The 17,934-nt window shown below is 35.1% G+C and overlaps 1 protein-coding gene across 4 annotated transcripts in view; it reads left to right on the top strand.

Annotated features, from left to right (window-relative positions):
• NELL2 (neural EGFL like 2) overlaps positions 1-17,934 on the top strand; it is a 365,981-nt gene that overhangs the window by 139,808 nt on the left and 208,239 nt on the right. For all 4 annotated transcript variants that reach the window (XM_014584214.2, XM_006168557.3, XM_006168556.1 and 1 more), the window contains 2 exons: positions 9,474-9,565; positions 12,134-12,236. In XM_014584214.2, coding sequence (XP_014439700.1) covers positions 9,474-9,565; positions 12,134-12,236 — 195 coding nt within the window. The remainder of the gene's footprint in view (positions 1-9,473; positions 9,566-12,133; positions 12,237-17,934) is intronic.

Below are 17,934 nucleotides of genomic sequence, written 5' to 3'. Positions count from 1 at the left end.
GATTGCTGGGCAGGATCTATTAATATATCAGTACACTTAAAAGCAAACAAAATGAAAACTTAAAACTGGAATGTTAGGCAACACATTTTAAGCTTTATTTATACAATTAAGACTATAATAAAACACAGTTAAGGAATTCATACTAAAGAAAAGTGATCCACATCAAAATACACATAGTTAACAGAGTTCAAATTCCAGCCTGGGTGGCTTCCAGGCCAGGTGCATGCATGTACCTAGAATCCTGTTGAGATGGAGAATTGAAGGAAAAAGGATTTTGGTGTGACCAGTACCCATTAGGGGATGCTTTCACTCTCCTTCTTTCTTTCTCTCTCTTATGGATATACACTTACCCTCTGACATAATAAAAAGTATATTAAAATTAAAATGTGTACAGTATATATTTATTGTCTATGATTTCTCAGTTAAACTGATTATTTTTAAACAGTGGACTGAATTCCCATCCAAATAATGTAGGATAAAATCATTTTTTGCTGAATATCTATGTGACTATCTTCAGTCGAATGTTCATTTTATTTTCCCCTTTTTTTAGTTTCTTTTTCTCTGCATGGTAAAATGCTTTTCAACTTAGGTGTACCTGGACAACTTTGAAAATTAAAAAATCCCAAGTACTATCTTTAGAGATTCTTTTTAATTGGTCTGACATGCAGCTGGGCCATAGAGAATTTTTAATGTTCTTCAAGTGATTCTACTATGCATCTGTGGTTGAGAATCATTGGTTGAGTAGGTTGAGAGTATTAGTAAAACCAATTTATAACAATACATTCAGCTTATTGGTTTCTTCACTGGATGTTCATTAAGATCCCAGTATGCAGTATTTTATTATGGTTATCATTCTTTCTATTCTTTGAATATATTATGAGTACTCTATCCCTGATGTAAATAATATAAAAGCATTTCTCCATCTCATTTTCAAAAGCTCCTCTTTTATGAAGCATTCCAAATTTTACCCTTATAAGAGTGTGTTCCTCCTGTCTGGGTTATATACAGTCACTTGTGCTGGTGTTCATGGTAGGCTAGACTAATACTCCTTGAGGGCAACACTAGGCTGATACTCTTTGAATGTGGCAAGGTGCCTTCTAACTTTACTGCCTGGTGGACAGTACTCTATCCACCAAGGTTATTCATTCTCATCAGGTGCTAGCACTTGTTCTGTTCTTCACAGCACTTGTTCCATTTGCCGTTGTGCTTCTTCTCTTTTCTTGGATCATATTTGTTATAGGATGGAGGGAGTCACTAATGTATCTGTATTTAAACTGCATTTAAAAATATCCTTCTTATAGAGCAACCACCAATAGTTTATCTCCTCTTTGTTTTCTTTCTCCTTCACACCAGAAGCACAATCACCGATTCAGAATTTTTACTCTAATGGAAAGGATGGTGCTTTACAATTGAAAGAGCATTTTATGCCCAATATCTCCTGCATTATAACATTGAAACAATGTGTCTAAAAAATGCCAGTCATTGGAAAAACATTTCATAAAGTTAAAGCAAAATTTAGATGTTCTCAGTTTGAGCAAATTCTCTTGATTTTTAGTGGTAAAGGAAGATACACAGAAGGATTGTCAGATGGATTCAGCCCTGGCTTTGAAACTGACAATGTGTGAATTTTCCTTATTATCTTATGCATTATATTTTCTTTGTAAAGTGATAATAAATACTGTTGCCTCATGTGTGTTCATGTTCTGTCACTTTAATAGTATTTAGGTATTGACATAAATCCTGTACTTTCCTCCAAATCTTTACCTCCTCTCATTAAATTTATTTTTCTTATTCCCGAAGGACAAAATGAATTGATTACATTGTGTTTCTAAAAGCCTCTGTTCTGTGGTATATGAACCAGGATCAAGAATAAGACTAGGCAGCTAGGTCAAAGGAATTGCAGAATATATTTTAGACTGCAAGTCAAATAGTTTAAATTAAGTTAAAAGCACTATATGCCTCTTTCTTGCACCAGACTTTGCCTTTTTGGGGTTATCCTCTAAATATCAAATCCTAGTTTTCCTTGTGTAATAAGCCTTTAACTCAAAGGCTGATCTGGGCAGGGTGTTTGAATTTTGGTTCTTGTTGTATTATGGAAGTTATTTTTATCCTCTTTGCTTCATAACCCCTCACTACTGTCAGCTAGAAATATGGTATTTCAGGGCCTGTTCTCTTCGTGGAAGAATAGGCTACTGACCTAAATTAAGGCCCCCTAGGAGAAGCATTCTTTGGTCTTTTAGAAGCCCAAGGACATGATGTATATAAAACAGGAAAGGAGGGTTGTATAACTACTTTCATGATCATATTTCTTAAACCTCTAATATTAGTTTTGCAAACAACTAAATTCCCAAACAATTAATGAGATTTAGTTAAAAGAAATGATCATGTATAATGAATGAATTTGTGAATTATTTAAGTACTCTGAACTTCTGATCCTTTTAAACAGCATTGACTCACAAAATTGGTTTTATTTAGGGGAAGTAGAAAGTTTTATCATTAAATTGTCTAAGTAGACTTTCTCCGAGCGTGGTAACTTGTATTATTCATGTTAATAAATTTGTGCAGTGACAGTAAATGGCTACTTTCTCAGGAACTGACAGACAAACCTGTTTTCATTTCCTCTCCAGTTGAAAATAAGCTGTCATTTTACAGAAAGGACAAACTTTTTCTTTGAGATTCAGTCTATAAGACCTTTATTTTAAGATGCAAAATCCAAAAATGAAACCAAATGTAAAGGGAAGAAATAAGGCTTACAGGGGTTTAGTGTACCTACTTTCAGATTTTTCATCAAATAAGAAACTGGAAGAGAATTTTACACAATATTGTAAACTTTGAACATCCAGCAGCTTTATGCAGGGCCAGCGCTGCATGTTGAGTAAGATCTGAAGACAAATAAGACACTTGGTCTTGTTCTCAGGTAGGAAAGATAAAGAAGTGTACAGCTAACTAGGGAAAGGAAATGTGTTTAGTGCTGTGACAGAGATTTGAGCATTGTAGAGGATAAAGATTAATTTGTATCCGTTGGTGTTCAAGACTTTTTTTAAATTACGACTATATTGTAAAGAACTGACACCAAGCGAGTCAAGATTACAAAAAAAGATTATGAACTTGATAAATGCAGCAGAGCTGATTGGAGTCTTTTAAAAATATTGTAGTACTTTTAGACTTTTTTTTGTTTAACTCTACAGAATTTTAGCCTATCTCATAAATACATATATTTTACATTTTTAAAAGCTACAATAAAAATACAAATACATATAATTACAGTTAATGAGGTATTGTCTTATCCAACAGCTTTGATTTGTGTATCATTAACAAATAATTACCATGTTGGCTCAGAATGAAAGAACTGTCATTATACGTGAGATTTTTTTAAGAGCCCTCCCTAAGGAAATAAAGATTTCAAAGAAGCACGTGAAAGCCACTACTATATAAAATAGTCTCCTGAACATACAGATTAATTAATTCAAAGATAACTGACACTTGGCATTTTCAGAAATAATTTTAAAGAAACTATAAGTCCCATAACTCACCTAAGTGAATTATACTAGTTTTCTTCATGGTATCTAAAACTTTTAGTTTTGTGTCAGATCATTTTTAAAGATGCTGATAGCAACTGGGAAATTTAAAGTAGATGCATATATTTTCAACCCAGTTATAAAAATGAAAAGCTAAATATGTAGCGAGTGAGGAAATGTTTAGAAGTGAATTATGATATTCACATTTTGCTTATATATTCTAAGATGCTTTTAGATAGATTGATTTAATTCTTTCTATGAAAGTTTGTACAAAAGTTTGACTTAACTCTTCTTAGAAGGATCTTCACTTGCTATCTTTGCATTAATGACCTGTAAATCAGAATTTTAATGGGTAATTTAGGACTTCCAGAATTTTACTGGCTTCTTTCACTTTATCCATTTCTCAATCTTTGTTATAAATTAGTTTTCACTTTTGAACAACTGATTATTTTCAAATTTGCTTCTGTACCATCTTCTGTTTTCCTATTTGCTGTTAATTATATTTACATTGTTAAAATGAGAAAAAAATGAAGTGAAAATAAGTTACGTTAATTGCTTTTGCAGATTTTCTCATAATTATGGTACTAATAACTATGTAATTTGTGCTGATTAACATAGCCTTGGAAAAACATACACACCAATTGTTAAATCATTCTATTGAATTTCTCCAAGATCTTTTTAATGGCCATACTTATGACTGAACAGGCTGTGAATTGGAAACCTCTGGGAGACAAAATTCACGTAGACCATGCTATAGCTCTCCCTTTTCCCCTGAAAGTTGTACAAACAGCATCATCTACCAGATTCACACTAAACATACATTGACATTGTTTACTATTAATAACTAAAGAATTGCTGTAGTGCAATGGGTTAGTCTGATTTCATAGGTTCCTAGCTTTGTATTCCTCAAAGTGATAGCTTAATATGTATCAATCTAGATGCTTCATGTCTTAAAATATATACATGTAATTTATTCAGTCTATCACTCACCAGAGATCTTTGAAAGTGTGACTTAATTTATGCAATTCTGCTTTAAGCTGGAATGATTGGAGGTATAGGAATGCAGAATTGTCACAAGGAACTTAATGATGAATAAATGCACACATGCACACTCAAGACTGTTAAGAAATGAAGCATATATGAACATGTGCATGTGGTTCAATTAAAGAATAAATCAATATGATAAGATTTTTTCCTTTATTATTTTATTGAGAATGTGATTTTTTTTAACTTTAGTGGGAAAAGATCAGCAGATACATTTCAGTTATAGAATTCTAGATATGGTCCTGAGCCAATGTGGTAGAGGCAGTGTGATTATCATCATGCTATTTCAGACGTTGCTGTGATGGCTTTCAGGACCTGACCTTGGTTAAGATTGAGGCATAGGCTTGATCTGCTTTCTCTCCTCTGTTTGGACACTTCATCCTCCTAGGGATCAGTTCCCTCATTTTACCTTCTGCCTGCCTATGGGCCTTATTTTGATAAGCTACCTAGACTTTTCCTTAAAGTAGATCTACATTTAAAAAGTATATCTTTCTCTTCAAAACTTATTTGCTTTGTATGCTACTCTCAAGTTTTTCTGAGAAGCTCATGTTTGTGAACTAGACCCCTTAATGTGGTTCCTTGAGTTAATGGGGTGGATACCTGTGCCAACTCTTCTTTCTGAGCACCCCATGCTTCCTCTTCTAGTCTTCCTATTACTCTGTGCCCCAGGAGCAGGATTTCAGCATATTGCATCTTGACAGCTGTTTCCAGGAAGGGTTTGTCAATAGGAGTCACTGGCAGCAAATTGGAAGGCAGGAGGATAGAGGGTTGGCTATGTTTCTCTTCTGCCCTTCCCTGCACCAGGCGGTGTCTCTGGCTGTTTAGACACTGGGCTTGCATGGACATTGCTCTCACTAGGCAGTCTCTCCTCCATAACTACGGCTCATAACAGGTTCTAGTGAAACAGTTTTCTCCCCTTATTCCTTAGCCATAGGGCAATGATGACTCCCTGCTATTACCAAAGTCTGGGTTCTTGACCAGCCCTTGCTTGTTTCCTAACCTTAAAGCTGTCCCTTCCCAGAATTTCACCACTTATTCTTCTGTGTATCCATATAACTTGGGAATTCTCTAATTTGGTTTCTGTTATACTTGTTTCATAAATTTGTCTTCTCAGCTAAATAGTGAATCTTATCTCATTCATATTTGGATCCCAGTACCAAGCAGATTATCTGGCATGTAGTAGGAGTCCAGGATGCATATGTCAAGTGCATGGTTAGATTCATATGACTATTACTCCTGCGGTTTCTCTTAGAAAAGTCCCAGAGCATTCTAATAGTATTCCTTGCAAGTGTTTTTAGGGATCTTTATAGTAGTTTTTGTTTCTACAGTTTTTTTTTTTCCCCCAAAGAGCCTAAGGAAGACATATCCTACAGACATCACTGAATATTCCATGTAAACCTTAGGAGTTTGAAGAATCGCAGCAATGTGCAAAAGGAAAAAACAATTTTAAAAAAGAAACAAGATAAAAATCGCTTACTTTGGGTTCTCTCTAAGCCATGTTCACCCCATTTATGCTCACGGCTTGAGGCTTGAAAGGGAATGAAGCAATTGTGATGGTATTCATTTTGTGTTTTTTTTTTTTTTCTTTCTCTGCCAAGCTCCATTTGGTGCCCTATTATCCCACAAGTTGCCTATTTGAATCTTTTGAATTAAGTTTAGAACAGAAGGTCCATCTGCTCTGCTTGAATATTAAATTATCATAAGACGGTTAAGAAGAATTTACCCTTGTGTTTTTTTACAGTATTTCCTTTTCCCTCTGGGTAAGAGAGACTTAGAGCATCATTTTTTCACTTTCTTATACCTTTGGACTTGAATAAACTGAAGTTATCAAGTCATATAATATAATAAGCTTAGAAACCTTGAATGGCAGATACTGAATAGAAGAAAGAAAGGTTTTATTTATCCTCGTCATCTTATAAAATCTAGTATTGGGACCAGCAGTTAGCGTAATGGCTATGTTGCTGGACTACCATGTAGTCGACCGCAGTTCCTTTCCTGGACCTGGTGGCTTAAACTCACGCTGGGTGCATGTGCGTGCATGCCCAAGATATCCTGAGAGGAGAATGGAGGAGAAGGGATTGCGGTGTGGCCATCCCCCTGGGGGGTGATTTCTCACTTTCTGTCTTGGTGTTTTTAGAGTACTGGGTTTCAAAAGAAAAAAAAAAAGGCACAATAAAAATTAGTTTGAAGAGATGTATTATTATTTTTATTTTTCCTTTTATTTTAGAGATTTTTGCTATAGGGCATGTATGCATTCTGGAGAGACAGAGAGAAAGAAAGCAAGATATCACCACCCACCCCAACCCCTACCCTCCCATGGGATGGCTGCACTGCAATCGCTTCTTCTCCTCTAGGGATTTTGGTCACACATGCACACATGTCTGGCATGAGTTTCAAGTTGCCAGATCTGAGACTAGAGCCACAGTTGACTTTGTGAGAGTCCAGTGACTTAACCACTATGCCCTGAGATATATTTTTCAGTCAATCTGATTCATTAAGTAAATGCTCATGCTATTCTATTTCATAATATAATAGTACACAACCAACAGATCAGTTGTTTTATTTGGAATGTTCATGAGTGAGGAAGTTTTGGCCAGTCTTTGAGTAATGTAATTTATGCAAATAAGTTGTGTTGTTTTCCAGCAAGCTCCAGAAATTTTAAAATCAGTTGGCTGGTAGATTTATATTATATAGTCAAATTTGTTAATAAAAGCTGAGTAAGGATATCTGTTCAAGGATGGCATTTTAAAAGTATGCCCAATTTCCATTATTTAAATGTATAGCCTTAAAGAACCAGTTACTTTTTCATTGATGGTGAAAGTTGGGTTATATTTTGGGTATGAATATTTATTACAATTCATTGAGATTAATTAAAGTATTAAAATTTCTTTGTTACCAATTATTTTTGGAGAGCTAATATTTTTAAAGGTAAAAGGAGATGTAAGTTCAAAGAGTTAAACTACTTTTTATAAAATTCACAAAATGAAATGAAAAGGACATGTATCCATTCACTTTGAAAGTCTATAAATAAAAAATAAAAAAATTAAATTCAGCATATAAATTAAATTCAGTATATAAAAGAAGGAGCAAACTACCTAGGCCAGTTTGCATCAGATGATCACTTCCAGTGGTCTTTGAAGTAATTGTGTAGGGGTATATCTAGATCTTATGGGGAACTGAAGTATCTATAATGTAGGGTGACCTTTAAAAAACAAACTTATGAAAGCAAAAGTTAGTTTAGAGTGTTAGAAGGCCTAAGTAGAGAAGGAGTCTGAATATCAGGCTTCATTAACTTTAGAGTAAATTGGTCTCTGAATGATGAGTCTACATAGATAGTGTAAAAATCTTCATTTCAGAACAAGCAAGTAATTTCTTTTAGTTAAATGTGTGAATTATAAATATTTTTCATACTTCAGAAAAAATATTCTATACGCTACACTTTCACTAATTAGAAACTTGTTTTTTCCATTGAATCTAAAGTTATGTTTTAAAATTATATTTAATTGGATGGAAGAAAGGCAGGCTCAGATTAAGATCTCTTGACATCCTAAATGGGGTGCTCTAACCTACATACTTATAAATAAAATATTAAAACATAAAACTTACATGTATCTGCTGAAATTAAAATAGGTTCTTTCTAAATTTCTGTTTTAAAATTCTGTAATGGCACACAAATATGAACTTTTTCTCTCATGTTGCCCCTGACTTGCTTTCCTCCATATCTTCTGAAAATATGTCCTAAATCAGAGGTCCTCAACTTTTAAAGCACCAGGAACCAGTTTCAAAGAAGACAATTTTTCCATGGACCAGGGCTGGGGAGAGATGGTTCAAGGATTATTCAAGCACATTACATTTATTGTGCACTTTATTTCTACTAATTAGAAACTTGTTTTTTCCATTGAATCTAAAGTTATGTTTTAAAATTATATTTAATTGGATGGAAGAAAGGCAGGCTCAGATTAAGATCTCTTGACATCCTAAATGGGGTGCTCTAACCTACATACTTATAAATAAAATATTAAAACATAAAACTTACATGTATCTGCTGAAATTAAAATAGGTTCTTTCTAAATTTCTGTTTTAAAATTCTGTAATGGCACACAAATATGAACTTTTTCTCTCATGTTGCCCCTGACTTGCTTTCCTCCATATCTTCTGAAAATATGTCCTAAATCAGAGGTCCTCAACTTTTAAAGCACCAGGAACCAGTTTCAAAGAAGACAATTTTTCCATGGACCAGGGCTGGGGAGAGATGGTTCAAGGATTATTCAAGCACATTACATTTATTGTGCACTTTATTTCTATTATTATTACAGTATAATATATGATGAAATATATAACTCATCATAGTGCAGAATCAGTGTGAGCCCTGAGTTTCCTACAGTAAATGGTCCCATCTGGGTTCTTCTCTGAGAATCTAATGCCTTGGCTGATCTGACAGGAGGTGGAGCTCATGTAGTAAAGCAAGCTATGATGAGCAATGAAAATATAGATGAAGCTTTGCTAGCTTGTTCACCACTCTCCTCCTGCTATGCAGTCGGTTACTGATAGGCCATTGACTAGTAGTGGACCATGGTCCAGAGGCTGGGGACCCCTGTCCTAAGTGGAACATCATGTATCAAGCAAGTAATTGGTCTGCTTTGTGACACTCATTTTTCAGAGTCTTAATTTTGACTTGCTATTGCCTCTTATCTCTTTAATACCTCATTTTTCTCTCTCAACTTGATTTGTATAGACACTAATAATTTAAGTTTACATGTCCCTTATGGATAGAGTGAATTTAGGTTTATAGTTGTTCAAATACCTTGTAGTCATTCAGGTACCTGTTACAAAATGATATGAACACCTTAAGCTATGTTTTCCTAATAACAAGTAAATATATATATATATATATATTTTTTAATTCCAAAGCAATATGCCAATTTCAAGGACGAACCTACTTTGAAGGAGAAAGAAATACAGTCTATTCCTCTTCTGGAGTATGTGTTCTCTATGAGTGCAAGGTAAGAAGACTATTCGTGGGTCTTTCAAAATTGTTTTTATTATAATAATAGTAACTCACCATTGTGATATTTCATATTTGAAGGCAAAGAAAAAATTTAAAAATATTAACTGTAGTTCAAATGCAAAGAAATTGTTGCTATTTTTACAAACAATGTAAACTAATGGTTATAAAATAATTTTCTAAAAATTATTTTAGATAAATAAACTTTCCAACCATACAGTTACCAACTTAAACATAAGAAAACTGAGGCATAGTAATGCTAAAAGGAATTGCTGAATCTGTATTTAAGGTGGATTTTTCCTCTATCAGCATCCCTACACCATTGCTGTTTTAAGTAGAGTAGATCCTACTATAGCTAGAAGAATTAGAACACTTAGAGTGAGATCTAGCAGCTACGAAATGAGTTAAAGGGAATCAGAGAAAAGTCACTTCAAGGAGAGTGGAAAACTGGTGTCAATTGGTTTCTAATGGTAATCACTAATTTTGAAATATTAGCTTTAAATTAAAAAAATGTAGAGTTGTTTGAAGTTTCTCTATATGTACACGTGCATACATATGTATATGAATTATTTTCACTTGACCAGAATATGTTCCATAATATCGATAATTGTGGTTTAGAGTTTTATTAGAATAGTTGCCTATTTTGTTTTAAATTTGCTGTAAAATTATTTGACTTTAAATAGTTTAATTAGAGGCCTGTATATAGGCAATATTACAAGTGCTTAATAAATATTAGATGAATGGCTGTTACCTTTTATTTGCTCAAAAAGGCACTATGTCCTATCCTCTAATCCTGTGCTGTCCCAAGCCATAAATATAGTTTTTATTGGGGTAAATATTCTGTATTTATTCTGTGTAGTTAAAATTCCATTTCAACATGTAATCAATATAAAAAATTATGGCTTATATTCTTTTATCCTACTAAGCCTTCAAAACCTTGTATTTTGTTAAGTCTGGTATTTAAGAACCATATATAGTTAGTGACTATTATTAAACAGCACTGCACTATAAGGTAATTCTAAGCTTTTATAGTTCTCTAAATTCTTGAAATTAAAGACTTCCATTGTTTCTATTGCCTTTGGGTCCCTTATCTCCTGTGTTTACAACTTTACATAATTGGTAGCTCTCTCCACTCTCTCACACTTCCATTTTCTGGACTGCCAATTCTAGACCTCGTTCTTTTATTGTTAGTTTTGCACCCTTAAACTAATGTCCTGGGGTTTGTGACTTTCCTAGTAACACAGGAAAACTTATGATTTTGAAAATAAAATGACCAGAACTAATACTATAAAGGAAGACTAGTATTTGACTTTACTGTATACATGTCTTCTGCCATTTTCTACAATAGATAAGTGATTATGATTTGTAGAACATCTTTTACATACGTAAGCCAGAAAAAGGCAGGTATCAAAAAGTCTACTTCTTCCATGAAAGCAGTATGTACAGAAATAATATCTAAAAATCTAGGCAATTGAGCAGTAGTTAAAATGGTAATCTGCAAGTTCCAAAGAGTTATTTTATTACTTATGTTCTGATAAGCATAGTGTAATAAGAATAAAGGCTCTTGTTCTTAAGAGATTGAAGATTAGTAGTATAGAAGCCAAATGTTTGCTTCTAGAACAAGGCTACTATTAATAAAATTATCAAAGTATTTTGTATCTTGGTTTCTTCTTTTTTTTTTTTTTCTTTTGGAGAGATTTTCACTGTAGGGCGCGTGCGCTCGCCAGACAGACAGAGAGAGACATAGAGACAGAAAGCGAGAAATCACCCCCCAGGGGGGATGGTCACGCCGCAGTCGCTTCTCCTCCATTCTCCTCCCGGGATCTTGGGCACGCACGCACACGCGTCCGGTGTGAGTTTTAAGCCACCGGGTCCGGGACACGAACCACGGTCGACTACGTGGGAGTCCAGTGACATAGCCATTACGCTAACTGCTGGTTCCAATCTTGATTTCTTCTTAAGGAGTTTTAGATGACCAGAAATAATGATTTTATATTGATTTATTCATTCATTCTAGAAATTTTTTGAGTGCCTACTATGTGACAGAAAAATGTGCTAGGCATTAATTCACAGAGTATATGAAACCAGTCTTAATTTTTCTTACTGATTTTTGAATATCCAATATTCTTAACCAGAAACAGCTGTGAGAATGTCTTTGTAAAAAAATCATGTAAGATAATTTTAAAATGAGTTCATTTAAAAACCTCGGTTTTTATTTACTAATTTTTTTAAGTGAGCTGTTCATCTCATTCAATCTGTATTTTTACCACAGTTGTCATGAAGATGTGCTAATCCGTTATAAAACTAAGAAAATTTTCCAGGATTACCCAGATGTTTGACAAACTAAAGACATGACTGTAGTTAGATGTGTTCTGATTCTTTCCAAAGGCTTTCCACTTGGGATTTAATGTTATTTTGGGCATGAACCAGTGACCTGTACAAAGGCTCTTGGGATGAAAATTTTACTTGTATGTTAGAAGAACCTATTTAGATGCTGGAACTGAAATCTTTACTTAGTAAGTGCTAGTTATGAAATTTGAAGCATTTCATTTCTGTTGTCTAACAGGACCAGACCATGAAGCTTGTTGACAGTTCAGGATGCCCAGTTTTGGATTGTCCAGAATCTCATCAGATTACTTTGTCTCATAGCTGTTGCAAAGTCTGTAAAGGTAAGCGTTTTGGAAAGAAAGATTCATGTGCAAGAGTCATTCTAGGAGGCTAGTACAACTAACATAAAGTTGAAAATTTAAAAGTAAAGCTATTTCCACAAACTAATACTGTTTTTCTAATTTGATACATAAAGTCTATATTGAATTTAGTTAATACTGAAATGCTTACATGGATTTCTGCTAGCTGTCCTGTACTTTTCTAAAGTTCTATATCTCTAAACGTCTTTCTATATGCTAACTCTGAGTCAGCACAGCATTGCTGATGACTTTCACACAACAGTATTAAGGTAGTTATTTTATTGACAGCTACTGTTTCTTGGCAACATGTTTTTATTCTTTTATTTTATTTTTTCTTTCAACTCAGTCGTTTTTGTGACTGACCTAGCATACTTCCATTATAATGACTTCAGATCCCTCTCTTTTCAATTACACTCTCCCTCACTCTTGGGCTTCTAGACTACTGAGAAGAGGCCAGCAAACATGCACTGCTTGTTCTGTGTTGCCTGAGATGATAGGCCCAGAACCAATAGGTTGAAAGGACTTAGATTTTTAGTTCAATATAAGAAAACAGTTAAATACGAGCTACTGAGAAATACAATTATCTATCTGCCTCAGGTGGCAGCGACTTCCCATCACTAAAGATATTTTACATTTGGTATTTTATTGTAGATGTAAATATTAAATTTAAGGATTGAATATATGGAATTCTCTGAAATCCTTGCTAATTACAAAATTATGTGCACCTTCCTACATTGGGTTGAATTTATATACTTTTGAATTAATCTTCTGCGTCACACTATGCACCTTGAGGGAAGGGTTTGGTCTTTATAGGTATACCTTGGAGATATTGCAGATTTTGTTCCAGAACACCACAATGAAGCAAATTCAGTGCATTGAACACAGCAATAAAGAGAGTCATATGAATTTTTTGTTTCCTAGTCCATATAGAAGTTATGTTTAACTTATACTATAGTCTAATGTGTGTAATAGCATTATGTCTAAAAAACAATGTATATTCCTTAGTTTAAAACTCTTATTACTAAAAATCGCTAATGATCATCTGACCCTTCAGAGAGTCATAATAATTTTGCTGGTGGAAAATCTTGCCTTGATGTTGATGGCTGCTGACTGATCAGACTGCTGAGTGTTGAAGGCTGAGGTGGCTTTGGTAATTTCTTAAAATAAGACCATGAAGTCAATTGTCTCTTCCCTCCATGGAAGATTTCTCTGTAGCATGCAGTGTTGTTTGATAGCATTTTTTTCTTTCATAGATTATTTATTTATTATACATTCAACCACTGTACATCATTACAGCTTATAAAATGAATTTTCTCAGCCTGAATACACTGTATATTAGTCAAGTTAAGATATTACTCACAGTAGAACTTCTTCCAAAATTAAAGTCAGTCTTCTCCAATCCTGTTGCTGCTTTATCAATTAAGTTTATATAATATTCTAATTTCAACAACATTTTTAGCAACTTCACCAGGAGTAGAATCCACCTGAGGAAACTATTGGGTTGTCTGAAAAGTTATGATGAACTTTGCGTAGAAAAACAGAAAAATGCATCATGACTTTTCCTACAACCCAATACCTTGCTTATCCACAAAAATTGGCTCCTCATCCATTCAAGTTTATCATGAGATTACAGCAATTGAAGGTCCACTTCTAATTATGTTGCTCTTGCTGTTTCTACCACATCTGTGGGTGTTTTTCCTACTTAAGGCCTGAACCTCTCAATTTTATCCACGAGGATGGGAGTCAACTTCTTTAAAACTCCTGTTAATGTTTATATTTTGACCTCCTCTCATGAGTCATGAATGTTTTTAATGGCATTTAGGATGGTGAATCTTTTTCAGTTTACTTTGCCCAGATCTACCAGAGGAACCACTGTCTAATATGGCTATAGCCTTATGGAATCTATTTTTCAAATAGTAAGACTCAAAAATTGAAATTATTCTTGATCCATGGGCTTCAAGAGTCATATGTTAGCAGGCATTCTGGTCCATTTCATTGCTAATAATTAAAATACCTGAACTTGTGTAATTTAAGAGAATAAATGCTTATTCATATCATGGTTTGGAGGTCTAAAGTTCAGGGGCTACCTCTGTTGGGGGTCTTGCAAAGTCCCAAGGTATCACATTACAAAGGATGAAGCAGAAGAGAGCAGCTATGTTTGTCCCTGTAACTCTGTTTAATTCCCTTTTCCTATGAACTCGCCTGTAATAGGAAAAACATGGGGAATCCATCCTAATCACTTAATCACTCTCAAAGGCACCACCTTTTGATATTATGAACATATTATTAATTCTAATTCTCTTTTTTTGTTTTTTTTGCCATAGGGTGTGTGCACTTACTGGAGAGAGAGACAGAGAAACCACTCTTGGAGAGGGATGGCCATTGCTGCAATCCCTTTCTTTTATTCTCTTGGGATTTGGAGCATTCACATACATGCATTTGGTGTGATGTACAAGGCATTGGATGCAGGACTCACAACCAGTAATGGTCGGTGATGTGGGAGTCCAGCACCTTAGCCATTACACCATCTGTTGGCCCCACATATTACTTCACTTAATATATTCCCAGCCAAATCTGAAGATATGAATTTAGGAGGACATAAACCATAGCAGCTGGCCTAAAAACATTCACCCTCTTGTATGTCTCCATCAGAGCTCTTGGGTGACCAGGTGCATTGTCAATGAGTAGTAATATTTTGAAAGCAATCTTTTTTTCTGAGGAGTAGCTCCCAACAGTAGGCTTAAAATATTCAGTAAACCATTCCATGAACAGATGTGCTGTCACCCACTCTTTGTTGTTCCATTTATATAGCACAGGCAGAGTAGATTTAGCATAATTCTTAAGGTCCCTAGAATTTTTGAAATGGTAAATGAACATTGGCTTCAGCTTCAAGTCACGAGCTTCATTAACTCCTTAGAGGAGAGTCAGCTTGTATTTAAAGCTTTAAAGTTAGGCATTGACTTCTTTTTGAAAGTCCTTGATGACATCTTCCTCCAATATAAGGGTTCTTCGTTACACTGAAAATCTGTGTCATTTAATGTATCTGCCTTCATCAATGATCTTATCTACATTTTCTGGATAACACGTTGCAGCTTCTACATCAGTATTTGTTCCTTCACCTTGGCTTCTGTCCTTGAACCTCACAAACCAACCTTCTTTTAGCTTTAAACTTTTCTTCTGCAGCTTCTTTACCTCTATGTCTTCATAGAAAGATAGCACCTTTTTCTAAATTAGGCATTGGTTTAAAGGAATGTTGTGGTTGGTTTGATCTTATATCTAGACCCCTGAAACTTTCTCCATACCAGCAAACGTATGAAGGCTCCGTCTTCTTGTGTGTGTTTCCTGGAGCAGTACTTTTAATTTCCTTCAGGAACTTTTCCTTTGCATTCACAACTTTGCTAACTTATTGTTAGAAGAGGCCTAACTTTTGGCTCTTCTTTTCTTTGGATATGCCTTCCCTCACTAAGGTTAATCATTTCTTAATCATTTTACTTTTGTTTTTAAGTGAAAGACACGTGGCTCTTTCTTTCACTTGAACACTGAGCAGCTGTTGTAGGCCTATCAATTGGCTTAATATCAATATTGTTTTTTATTATAAAATAGGGAGACACAAAGAGAGGGAATGGGAGAATAGTCAGTCAGTAGAGCACTCAGAATTCATGCAATATTTATTGGTTAAGTTGGCCATCTTATGTGGGCACCTCAAAACAATTACTATAGTAACTTCAAAGATCATTTATCACAGAACACTATAACAGATACAATAACAAACAAAAAGTTTGAACTATTGCAAAAATTAGCAAATTGTGTGGAGCCAGTAGACTTGCTTGACACAAGATTGCCACAAACCTTCATTTTATAAGAAATGCATTAAAGCAAAGTGCTATAAAATGGAAAATGCCTGTATATTCATCTATATATGCCAAGTGTGACACCTCGGATGTTGTTGGTGTTCATAACCCATGTAGGTAATACTGCACAACTAGCTGCCTGGGTGAGCTATTAGCACTTATTTGAATAATGACTGTTAGGCTGATGTAAAATAAATCTTACAGAGACAAATGTGAGGCAAAGATCTTTATAAGACATATACCATTTTGTTCCTTTTAGTCTAATCTATTAAAAGTGGACATAAGATCACCTAGTCCATTTTAAAATTTTTTTTTTGCAAAGTGGCATATGCTTATTTTTTTTTCTCTTTAAGCTTTTTACCATCCATTTAGTTAAGAATATTAAAGTTCCACTTTTTTTGGTAATTACAATGTGGTTTAGCACTTGATCTCCCTCAAACAACTTGCAAGGTAGCCCTTGGGAAATAAGAAAATCTTCTAAAAAGAATGGCACATGGTACGGATCTTTAGAGGCCCCCTTGCAACACACACACACACACACACACACACACACACACAGTGTCTGAGCCAGTGCTTTGCCCAGACATGTACAAAATTTGATATGATCAAGAATGCTCAACCCAATCATTTGATTTGGGAATTTCAGTTTGCAATTTCACTAGTGTCTTTGAAAGCCAAAGGCTACAGCAGTGCTTGTCATACTTAAATGTGCATACAGACAACCTGCAGATCTTATTAAAATAGATTCTTTTTCAGTAGGTCTAGGGTTGAGCCTAAGAGTCTTCATTTATAATAAGCTCCTAGGTGATGCTGATGCCAAAGGTAAGCAGAACCACGCTTTGAGTAGTTATCTGTGGCTGCATAACAAACTGCCTCAATGGCTTGGGACCAGCAGTTGGCATAATGGCTATGTCGCTGGACTCCCATGTAGTCGATCCTGGTTCGAGTCCTGGACCCGGTGGCTTAAACTCACGCTGGGTGCATGTGTGTGTGTGCCCAAGATCCGGAGAGGAGAATGGAGGAGAAGGGATTGCAGCGTGGCCATTCTCCCTGGGGGGTGATTTCTCGTTTTCTCTCTCTCTCTCTCTCTCTCTCTCTGACTTTCTGGCAAGCACATGCACCCTATAGCAAAAACCGCTCAAAAAAAAAGGGAAAACAAAACAAAACAAAACAAAACCTCAATGTCTTAAAGAAATAACCACTTTGTTATACATCTACATCAACACTTTGAGTCAGGAATTTAGACAGGACTTTCCTAGATGATTCTTTTGCTCTGAGTGATGTTAACTAAGATCATTCAGTGCCTTTCAACTGAAAGCCTGGCTGGGCTAGAAGGGCTGAGATGGCCTCACTCTACCCTGGCATCTTGGTCGGAAGGCTGGGAGGCTGACACAGCAGGAACTTCCTCCCTCTCCACGCAGACTCAGGAACTTTTCTGTGGTCTTTCCAGCAGGATAATCAGACCTCTTAAATGGCGGCTCAGAGTTTTTAAAGACTAAGTCTAGAAATGGCACAGTACTGCTTCTACCTTACTCATTGGGTCAAAGCAGTCATAGGCCATCCCAGATCCAAGGGAGATAAAACTCACCATACAATGGAGGCGTGTTAAATATTTGTGGCCATCTTTAATACACTACATGTGTTTTAGGCCCTGGGGCTACTCAGAGATTAGATATATGAATAGCATAGAAATCGGTCAAGGTTCCATGAAATATGATTTGAATAGTAAACTGAGATAGGACCTTTCAGTTTTCACGAGAACCCCTAACTTCATTTCTTTTTAAAAAAGCTTAATATATTACAAAAAGTAAGTTAATAAATATTGAGAA

This window comes from Tupaia chinensis, unplaced genomic scaffold, assembly GCF_000334495.1.
Source record: "Tupaia chinensis unplaced genomic scaffold, TupChi_1.0 Scaffold145870_1, whole genome shotgun sequence".
In the NCBI taxonomy this organism is placed as follows: domain Eukaryota; kingdom Metazoa; phylum Chordata; class Mammalia; order Scandentia; family Tupaiidae; genus Tupaia; species Tupaia belangeri.
This window is presented reverse-complemented; position numbering and strand designations above follow the sequence as displayed.